Here is an 11537-nt window from a genome sequence, read left to right as displayed (position 1 = left end):
TGATTAGATATGACAATTTTAGGTTCCTAGCACATTTTGTTAAACTAAGGGCACTTCTTGAGCTGCAGTGACATCTAGTGCACTTTGAGTAATAGACTATGTATCAATAAATGCACCATCCACTGTTTAAAGCAGACATCAGCTATTGTTTCAATAACCACAAGAGAAGTAATTTCACAAAAGTGCCTCCCAAGGTGGGGACGGTTGGGTGAAGAGGTGAGGAAGTGGCATAATAGGGGCACTTTAAGATGTAGTCTGACCAACTAGCAATTAGCCAAGGGGTCTTATTTTTTTAATTCAGCTTTTTTTATGTAACCAAATTCAAAAAGACCAGTATTAAAGAAAAAAATGTGATGATTCACTTGTAAGACTAGTCTAGAACTTTTATGCAACTGGCCCCTGCTAGAGTTGATGTTTGATGCCACAATGCAGCGTTACGCAACACTGTCCTCTTCTGGACAACTGTGCATAGCACTACCAGTTTTGTGTTTCGTTGATGCTGAAATAAAATATAAATATTCAATGAAAAACTTCAGCTTTAAAAACTGAAATGTTGCCTTGGCAACTAACTGAAATAAATAAGTTGAAGTTGAAGTACTAAAATAAATAAATAGATTACTGAAATTAGCATAAGTGAGCAAATTCTATATTTCTACTCTATACTCGCATATATAGATACACATAGTCTATATTTCTATTTTTTCATAGTCTATATTCCTACTACTGCAGCATATTTTTTATTATTATGTTTCTTACATTGTGTATGTATGTGTGTATAGTTTATGTATGTGTGTGTAGTTTTGCACTGTCTTGGCATTCATTGTGGACAGCAAAGTAAGAATTTCATTGCTCAGGGAAACTTGTTTTCCTCACTGGGCATATGACAATAAACGCTTTGAATTTGAATTTGAAATATTTATAAACAAAAACGAATGACATTAAAATGACAAAAGCACAAAACAAAATTACTAAAATATAAACTAAAATTAAAATGAAAGCTAAAAAATAAAAGCAAATTCAAAAAATTATTAAAAAGTGGTCACACAAATTGAAAACACTTATATTTAGCAGTTCAAAATAATAGTGCCATTCCTCCTCATCACCCCAATTTCAACCAGTTTTTGAATCATTGTTGTTTCTCGTGCATCATTGATCGCAAATCAAATTATATGATGTGTAAAATGTTACTTACTTCAAACTATATTAGCTATAATAATATATTAGTAAATAATGTATTAGATAATATAATAGTTATTATAGGCTACTTCAGATTCAGATATTAGATTCAGTTGCTGACATTCACATTGCAGGGCTGGAGGCAAAGCAGGTGCTATGTTTTAGTATTGTCTTCATGCTATGAAGCCTCATATTAGTTTTTGATTGACAGAATTTAAACTAGTAGTTGTGTAGGCCACAGTATCTGGAAAACCTGCTGCAGTCTAGCCCTGATAGTGATTCATTCAAAATGAATGGATTCCCGTCTGTTGGTAAGGGAAGTACAGAGTCAGGTGTGTCTAATCATCGGATCGGTTTTGTTATGCTAGCATTGTCTGCATAGTTTCTATATGCTAGATGACGGCACAAACACGGAATGAGGCATGTACTCATGAAAGCCTGACGCTGTATTTCACACAGCTCAAGAGAGAGAGAGAGAGAGAGAGAGAGAGAGAGAGAGAGGTGTACGATTTCCTGCTGCAAAGGACGATAGCTCAGCTCTCAGCTGTGGTTTGCTGTTTTAGTTTTTATACTAAATGGATTATGTCACGCAAAGGCTTTCTTCATATTTCTACATTTCTTTGAACATATTGTTTTGTTCTTTATTATGAGTTCGTGTTAACTAAAATAACACGTTTACTATATGACTGTTTTGTTTTGATTTATTGCATAGTAGGTTTGTTGCATCGAATATTAAATATTGGAGCCACATTATGAAATTCAACGGATATATGAGGCTGCGTATCGGGGAGGCGGTGGATTTAAAACCAACAACTTTTTCAACTCGTCACACCTTTCATAAGAAAATCGTCCTGGATCCTTATATCGTTGTTAAAGTCGATAATGTGAAAGTTGCACAGACCAACAAACCGACCTTCAATGATGAATTCTGCCCATACATCTCAAATGGCAAGGAGCTGGAACTGGCTGTTTTCCATAACACTCCAATAGGATACGACGATTTTGTCGCCAATTACAGAATCCAGCTTGATGAATTGATAACGTCGTCAAACACAAGACAAACGTTTGAAGGATGGGTGAGTTTCTACTGTGTATAACAGGAATTGTGCCTTAATATACACAGGACCGGTTGCATTGACTGCTTAGACTAGTAAAATGTCTTCTATTTTTTTTGTTCTTCAGGATTGATCATAACTTTTTTAATTCACATGCAAAAAAAGTAGATTGGTCTAATTTGAATCTGAAAAGTGAAACTGATTATCCCTTGGCTAACTGTTAGGTGGTCAAACTATAGTTTGTAAGAGACAGCCTTAAAGGGATCGTTCACCCATAAATGACAATTCTGATAAACAGTTGTTGGTAGCCATTGACTTCCATAGTGTGGAAAAAAATACTATGGCAGTCGGCGGCTACCGTCAACTGTTAGGTTACCAACATTCTTCAAAATATCTGCTTTTGTGTTCAACAGAATAATGAAACTCATACATGATTGGGACAACTTGAGGTTGAGTAAATTATGACAGTATTTTAATTTTTTGGACAAACTATCCCTTTAACATAGTGGCTATGTTTATGCAGCTGTCCCATATAGAGGGGTTTTACAATAATTATAGTTATCGCGACTCGCGAGGTTATCTGACGTTTTTAACTTATTGAAATGTTGTGAAACTTTTTTTGTTACTCGACTGTGAATATAAATAAAAATGTAAAAATAATAATAAAAAGAAGAAGAATCGGCCTACATTCTTGGAAACCACCCCCACCCCCAATTTCACACCCTTTACTTTTGATATAAATACTTTAATGTATATTTACATACAAAATGCAATGAAATACAAACTAAGAAAGATATGAAAACCATTGGCCTCTTTTTTTGCAGTTTTAATCTTTCCTGTCTACAGGCCTATCAGTGTTCTTGTGAAAGGGTCCTGTCGCTTTCATTTGTGCAAAAACTAGGTCGTGCTCAAAACCACATGTTGCACCCCACCATGCATCACGGAAACTTTCAGGGCGTTGCATTATCTTGCATCTATACGTTAACTGGGGATGTGTGGTTTGATGTAGGCCTACTTGTGTTCTGCTTTTGCTTTAGTCCAAGCGCTAAAATCTGGTCAAATCAGTCCTTGTGAAATTCTTGAAAAATAAATTCTCGAAAGTCTTGAAATCTGATGGTGAGGTTGTTATGTTTCATGCTAAAACATGTAATTATACATTTAACATTTTCAAGGTTACAGGTATTTCACACTGAACATAATAGCATTATTTTTAGTATTTGCTTTAGGCCTCATTTGGATAGTAGAGTTTTAGAATATTCCTCATGGTCACAGTTTCCTGCCCTAACAATCACAACATTATAGCTTACAGAAAAAGCGCTGGTTATTTTGCAAATGTGGTTCTCACTCTGTTTGTGGGGGATGTGTTTGCAAACTCGCGTACCACCAATGCAGACATGCTGCTCAACCAAACTAGCTGGATTCCTCTCTCCGCCCCCTAGAACCTCTCCTGTGTTTTACCTCTTAAGTTCCTCACATGTACACCTTGCAATGGTGATCAGCAGAACTTAAATGGACATTTTGTAATGATATCCACCTGGTTGTGTGGTCTGAAGTGTAATTTTAAAGCCAGCTGCCAAACATATCTGACATACAAGACTTCACAGCTGAGAGTTACTCAAGGAAATACTAGTTATCCTTGCATCTCTCACGTGCGGTTTACTGGCAACCTATTTATTGTGTTTTATATAATAATAATAATAATAATAATAAAAGAAGTGTCCTATCAGATGCTTGGTTGGTCTTTTTATATTTTCTGCTGTTTAAATACTATTCAAGTGGTTCAATACTTGCAATACAAAACCTTCCAGTCCCTTAAGCGCTTGTTGTGTTTGGTGGTGCGTGCTGTGAACTTGACTCCCTGAACCAGCTTGTCCTGCTTTCCTGGTCTTGTCTTGTGTTACAGGAATTCCTCCCACATGGCAGGGCAAGCTCAATGATAATAAGTGAGAGAATGACTTAGATGGCATAATAGAATGACTGTGACTGTAATAGAAGGTCAGTGTGACCAGCTAGAGATACAACTCTGATAATATACTGCAGTTTAATTGTTGTATTATACAGTGTTGTAATTTATTATGCAATAAATCAAACAAGCTTTCACTTAGTAATACGAGCTCACAGCATTTTTCTTTCATGCTAAGTGGTAACCACATCACACAGTAGCCACGTCCTTCACTCTAAAAGCATTTCTATTTACCTAAATGTGTCACCTTTAACATCAGGGTCAGCTCAGTGAAAAAATCTGGGGCTTTTTTAAAATGATTTTTTAATATTTAAGTGTGCAGGCTAACACAATATTTTTTTTACAGCTGATATAATCACACTGTGAACTAAATAAAAGTATTTAAAAATGTTTAGGATTTAAAAAATAATTTTGTTTAGTTTGCAGGAGATAAAGTATGTCCTCCATATATCAGGCCTGCAAAATATTGGGCACAAATGTTAGGAAGCTTTTGTTAAAAGTGATATTTTTTCAGCACTTACAGTAGTATTTAGCGAGCTTTTAAAGTCTTATCTCATTGAGTATCTCCTCTTCCAGGTGAATCTGGAACCAGAGGGAAGTGTCTATATCACCATCTCTCTCACCGGCTCCTTTACAGATGGTTAGCTGTTTTCGATAACTAGATATTTTATTTTTTATTATGACTATTTATTTTAATTATTATTTTATGAAAATCAATTATGTTATGTGTACTTAGTTATTTAATTTTAATATAATTATGCTGATTGTGTGTTTGTGAAGATTTACTAATTATTAGTTAGAACATTTACAGTAGACAGTTAAGCTATAAATGAAACCTGGTGTGCCATGATAGAATAGAATGATGATAGAAATGTTTTGTTCACAATTTTTGGTCTCTTAAACAAAGATTTTGTTGTATTTTTGTCTTTCAACATAATATACAAGCTCTCTTTTAAGTTTTATTCTGTTTTTAAAAATTGTAAGGATCATAACAATTAAACTAGTACTTACCCACAACACTTTAACTTTATGCTTAATTTTGTCAGCAATTTAATTGTGCTTACTGAGTGTTGCCATCAAATTCAGATGAAGCTGTGAATGGACTGAGACCCCATAAAATGTTTACAAGAGAAGGGCAAAAAGCTTTGAAGAAAAGAAAGGTCCACCAAGTCTATGGACATAAATTTATGGCAACCTTCCTTCCGCAGCCTACGTTTTGCTGCCATTGCAAAAACTTCATCTGGTGAGACTTGCACAGAAATAATGCACACCTTCATGCACATAAAACAATCAACAAATCAGACCCACTTAATACATGTTATGCCAAGTGGTTATAAATATATCATCATTCCCCAGGGGTGTTTTTGGAAAGCAAGGTTATCAGTGTCAAGGTGAGTGTTTACTATTAGTGGAATTTTCCCTTATGCTTTAACATACTGCATGCACAAGGATTAATAACATTCACTTTTATGCCTCATTATTCTAGTGTGTGCATGTGTGGTTCATAAGAGGTGTCATGATTTGGTTGTCACTGAGTGTACACGTATGAAGAAAGATTCAGATGAGGTAAGAGTGTGCGTATGTAAATGCATATGTGATGACAAAATTGTGTCTTGTGGATCAATTTCCCACATACATATTATTTTGTGTACAGGGCCAAAGACAGGGCTTTGGCATCAACCTACCCCACCAGTTTAGAGAGCACAACTACAAAGTTCCCACATACTGTAACCACTGTGGATCTTTACTTTATGGCCTGATAAAACAGGGTCTCCAATGCAAGAGTAAGCACATATTTACTCGACTTGAAATACATTAGATGCAAGATTGCTGTTGTCATCTTTGTGGCATGGATTTATCCAGGTTGCAAGATGAACATTCACAAACGCTGCGAAGAGAATGTTGCACTTAACTGTGGGGTGAACAGTGCTGAGTTGGCCAGCAAATTGTCAGAAATTGGAATGCTCAACACGCTTTCCAAACGAAAGGCTCAGGTAATGTCAAAAGAACTGTCTCAAAAACCCTCTTTTATCAGGGAATATTTGGTTTTGTTAAATGCAATGCACATTTATTTTGTGAGATATTTCTCCACATTTGCGTTTGGTTAAATATTGGTGTATTTTTTCAGAGTTCCCTGCACATGACAGGAATAAGAGGTCAGAACTCCATTATAAGCATACAGACAACGTTTGAGGAGCCAGTGGAAGAGACTGTTAAAGTTGTTCTGGAAGACTTCAGTTTTTTGCAGGTGTTGGGAAAAGGCAGCTTTGGCAAGGTGAGAGACACAACCCACACACACACACATAACTCTCATGCATTCAGTGTGAGGCACACACAATTGCCACTCTTCTCACACTCTTATGCCACACGACCATTATCTCGTGCAGTGAAAAGCACCCTCAAACGAAAGCAAAAAGTGATAATGGGATATTAGCAGATTTTGCAACCTCTCCAGTGCATTTTTGTGTTTGAGCTCTGGACAGCATCAAAAGTTTCTATTTACAACATGTTTTTGTAGCATTGAGCAATGCAGCCAATCACAGATATATCTGTTGATTTTTTTGAACACCTCTGATTGGCCATTGTCTTCAAGCTATTCAAAATTCACTCACCGCTCAAAATTCTGGATTTTTTTAAGACTCCAGAGTTCTGCATGCTCGCGAGTCCTCTCATTATAACAAAGTTTATACACAATGTAAATAAGAGACTCATTCTGCAGTGTAGAGAGCTTAATTGATTATAACAGAATGTTGTGAGATCGGGATGAACTGAAGTGAGTGACAGCTTTTTAGTGATTATAAAGAAAGCGCACTTTAGGCTACACATAATTCAATCAGAATTTGAATAAAAGTTTTGTTTTTTGAGCTGCTAAGAGGACCAATGGCCACATACACTGTACACACAGCAAAGTTTCGGGAGTGACATCTAAATCCCTCATCCCTCTTATAAATGCGAGATTTCACTTTCAAAATCGCAATAATTAACATAGTGATAACCATAGCAAAGGACAGGAGAAAAATAGATGAGCATTCAAAATAGATGAATATTAAGCAAAGTAGGCCCTAAATGCAGACCAGATTAATAAATTTTTTTAAAGGGGTCCTATTACGCTTTTTCAACTTTAGTTAGTCTGTAATGTTGCTGTTTGAGCATAAAAAAGATCTGCAAAGCTCAAAGTCCACCTTAAAAGGAGATATTTTATTTAACAGAAATCACTTTTCAAAAACTACAAGGAACGACTCGTTTGGACCACAACGCATATTTTCCGGGATTTGTGATATCACAAATATCGACGAATGGGACGAGACCTGGTTGAGCTGCACTAGAGAAGGCAACGAGTGTTATCACTATGTCGGAGACACGCTAGCTTTCCTAAGGCAGATGAACTTAGAGTGATTACAATCATCCGGGTTTAAATCACGCTCAAATTGCTTTGATTTTGACGCAATATTTACACTGAAGTAGGGATGGGCGTATCGATCCGAAGTATCGATACTGACGCGAGTATCGAAAGTATCGATACTCAAACAAACAATATCGATACTAAGGTGCGTTTTATTTACCAGTGGTTTTGTTTATTTAACAAAAAATAATAATAATAATGCATCCAATATGCATTGAATTGGACGAATAACCTTTGTTAGCGAGTAATTGTGTAGGATAGAACTATTTTCCTGCTCATCTAAACACGCAAATGTTGCAAGACAGAACCAATCCATCACAGAGAGCATTCACTCACTGCTGACAGTGCATTCAAACCGGGCTGATTTTCCCAAAAGTATCATAAGAAAGCATTAAAGCTTTTGGGAATGGCAGCCCTGAACAATGCTTATCAGAGGACAGAAATAAAAACATAAATGTTTGAGTTATTTCACAATAAACAAATTGAAATCGTAGCTTACATAGTTTGTGTAATTACAATTATTTAAATTGAACGTTGAAAGATAATATTGTTCATTTTCTATTCTGTAATGTTAATAGAAATCTTACACTGTCAGAATAAAAAGGTTTGGTTCACTGGCAGTCCCTAATGGCAGTACAAAATATTGCACTAAATCAAAAGTTCAAATGTTACAAATAAGTTTGAATATTAATGTTGTAATACTGGTAGCACTAATATAAAAATCTGATGATATATGTTGCAAAAAAGTAACAATTTTGAAATACGTTGATGGTTGTATTTTTTGTATTTGACCTCAGTATTCCCATCAATGTTGTATAAGGGTTTTTTATGCATAATAGTAACCCTAGAATGTGATCAAACAGTTTAAAATAGCTGGGCTAAGATATATAACAATTTTTATGACTGCAGAAATATGTTAATTCAGTATACACATTATCCCACCGGTTACAATTGTGACTGACCATAAAATAAAAATTTTCACACACTTGTCCAAACAAAAACAAACAAAAAAAGATTATTTCAAAGGGTTGAAATAATGACGCATCATTTGGATATTTTCATGTCTGGGAAAAATTTGGGATTAAACGGGTTAAAATGCGTTTTAAACGTAAAGTTAAGTGGTTTTCATTACCCATTTTACTCTTAGTAATTTAATAATTTAATACATTTCATAATTTCAAAGTTTAGTGCAGAAGTATCGAATCGGTATCGATATCGACGATACTGCCTTGAAAAATATCGGTATCGTATCGAAAACAAAATAAGGGGTATCGCCCATCCCTACACTGAAGTTCGCAGATGGCTATGGTAAGGGCATGACATTTCCCGACCAGGCGCCAAGTGCTGCCAATCACAGCACACACTGGCCCAGCTAACCAATCACAGCACATTTCGTATTTTAGAAGGCGGGCCTTCATTTGATACAGGAACTATTCGAGCCGTTCATGCCAGACTGGGGAGAGAGGTGTTGTAATAATGTAAAATGTGTGAAAATAATGTGTTTTTCGAACAACCTAGTATGAGAGCCTGTTCTAGTACACCCCCAAAACAGAATCAAGACTTTGTAAAAGAGCATAATAGGACCCCTTTCATTTTTGTATCAAAATATTTTTTTTGAAATGCAGTTGCAGTTATTTGGAAATGCAATGACTTGTAAATCTTGCAATTTGCTCACTGTACATTACTATTCTTGTTTTGGTGAAATGTTATTTGTTTCGAAGCATTGCAACAGTTATTTTACATAATTTTATTAAAAAATTATAAAAGCACAGTACCAGTCGTCATGAGGTTATTTACCAGGTATGTCTAACTGTCAGACAAAACTCTGCTGACAGATTTTTTTTTTAAACGAAACAACCCCAACCAAACCCGCCACCCCACCCCACCCCTCCCTCCGTTCTAACTCCAAGTTGAACTCAAAAGTTGGCAGCCCTGCAAACTGGTATCACTTATGCAGCTATACCTCATTACATTTACTGCATTTGATCATTATCAAGTCTCACTATGTCTTAAATATGTCAATTCCAATAGCAGCTCAGCCGTACGCTCTTAAAAATAAATGTTCTTTGTTGGTATCTATGGTGAAGAACCATGGAACCTTTTCATTACACAAAAGGTTCTTTAGTGGAAAAGTTTTTTTTTAAATGTTCTTCACACTAAGAAGAAAATAGTTCTGTGGCATCGCTGTAAAACCCCCCTTTTGAAACCTGTATTTTTTTAAGTGTTCTTGTAAACCAGACATGCACTTTCAACCCACAGAAGTCTATAATTGTGCATGTATGTGTATGTAGGTGATGTTGGCTCGTCTAAAAAGTGACCACCGGGTGTTTGCTGTAAAAATGCTGAAAAAGGATGTCATACTGCAAGAAGATGATGTGGAAGCAACCATGATTGAGAAGAGAGTGCTGACTCTGGCCCACCAGCATCCATTTCTTACACAGCTCTACTATTGCTTTCAGACTGCGGTAAGAGTCCACAAATAGTTTCAAGGTGCTAAATAGCGTTTCATATGATGTAGAGAGGTAAATAATAACAATATGTAGGAATTTTCTGTATTTATTTGTTTTTTTCAGGTGTTTTACCCACATTTTTAATTACACATTGCATTGTGTTGTGTTGTAGGGTTAAGTGTAACTTAACTGATAATGTCCTTGCACAAAATTGCGCCCGATTGTTTTCTACAGATTTACTTTTTTTTCTTACAGTGCACTTTGAATTCAGTGTGATTCCTTAAACAGCCTTCGACTGAAACAACCAGAGCAAATGCCGATCATAGTAATCTGGTCAGGGGTGAATTTAATGCAGTGTTTACGTGTTATCGGGTAGATAATCTGTAATGTGAGCCCAGAAGAAATCACGTTAGACGTAGCAGTAGAGACTGATTTCTGTGACCCTGATTTCCATATTGACTGACAAACTGGGGAAAAAAAGATTTGTTGAATGTAGACACTTCATTTCCCTCACTCAACCAGGAAACACAATGCAATTTGACAAAAACCCCTTGACATCATGTCAACAAAATGTGTTTAAATTCACGAAATGCCTTGGATTTTATCTTCAGTCTGCTGAAACAGATTGCATTTTTCATAAGAATGTTACTTGGGGTAAAAATCTGACAGCTAAATAGCAGTAGGTTCAGTTACAAAAATGTTACAGAAAATTAGATGCTACTTATTCAATGATATAAAGTATAATAATAGTAATAGTATGTTTTAATAAGATTACTGCTCTTTCTGGGAGTGTAATTTAAAATAGCCACCTAGAATCCGATCTTTTAAAAATCATCTAAATGAGTGATGTCTATTGTAATACCAAATGTAAACAGTAGATAGAGCCGCTTGTTTAGAATAACGTGTAGAACACACTCACTTTCTGCTGAGAAGTATGGTCTCCAGACAGAGCGACTGAGCAAACCATGTTCACATTGTAATACCTATCTCATTATACACATTTGTGTCCTCCTTAACCATATTATTCACCTGTACACACAAACACAGGGAAATTAATGCTTTTATGCAGCAAGGACATATTAAATTGATTAAAAGGGATAGTAAAGACATATATAAAAATTCTGTTTCAAATAAATTTTGTTTTTTTTCTATTAAAAATGATTCAGGGTTTCAAAATTGCTAAAAAAAAATCAGCATATTTGAATGAATTTTGAAAGATTATGCGAGACTGGAGTAATGGCTGCTGAACATTCAGTTATGCCAACACACAAAGAAATTACATCTTAAAATATATTATAAAAATAGTAAAAAACTTAAAATTGTAATAATATTTTACAATGTTAAATTGTTACTGCATTTTTTACTGTATCAAACAAATGGAGCTTCAGTGAGCAAACAAAAACAAAATCCTTTTTTTTTTCCAAAAACATAAAATCTCACAGACCCCAAACTTTTGAAAGGTAGTGTATTTTAAATAAAAAAGATATAAT

At 35.3% G+C, this 11537-nt stretch overlaps 1 protein-coding gene across 1 annotated transcript in view; it reads left to right on the top strand.

The window, feature by feature from the left end:
- Nucleotides 1-1448: 1448 nt before the first annotated feature.
- LOC107563690 (protein kinase C eta type-like) overlaps nucleotides 1449-11537 on the top strand; it is a 34268-nt gene continuing 24179 nt past the window's right edge. Inside the window, exons 1-10 of the mRNA XM_016248630.1 lie at nucleotides 1449-1508; nucleotides 1892-2252; nucleotides 4771-4834; nucleotides 5281-5437; nucleotides 5551-5585; nucleotides 5681-5760; nucleotides 5849-5978; nucleotides 6058-6188; nucleotides 6323-6469; nucleotides 9889-10062. Coding sequence (XP_016104116.1) covers nucleotides 1929-2252; nucleotides 4771-4834; nucleotides 5281-5437; nucleotides 5551-5585; nucleotides 5681-5760; nucleotides 5849-5978; nucleotides 6058-6188; nucleotides 6323-6469; nucleotides 9889-10062 — 1242 coding nt within the window. The 5' untranslated portion in view covers nucleotides 1449-1508; nucleotides 1892-1928. The remainder of the gene's footprint in view (nucleotides 1509-1891; nucleotides 2253-4770; nucleotides 4835-5280; nucleotides 5438-5550; nucleotides 5586-5680; nucleotides 5761-5848; nucleotides 5979-6057; nucleotides 6189-6322; nucleotides 6470-9888; nucleotides 10063-11537) is intronic.

The sequence above is a fragment of the Sinocyclocheilus grahami genome, unplaced genomic scaffold (assembly GCF_001515645.1).
Source record: "Sinocyclocheilus grahami isolate Dianchi unplaced genomic scaffold, SAMN03320097.WGS_v1.1 scaffold886.1, whole genome shotgun sequence".
In the NCBI taxonomy this organism is placed as follows: domain Eukaryota; kingdom Metazoa; phylum Chordata; class Actinopteri; order Cypriniformes; family Cyprinidae; genus Sinocyclocheilus; species Sinocyclocheilus grahami.
This window is presented reverse-complemented; position numbering and strand designations above follow the sequence as displayed.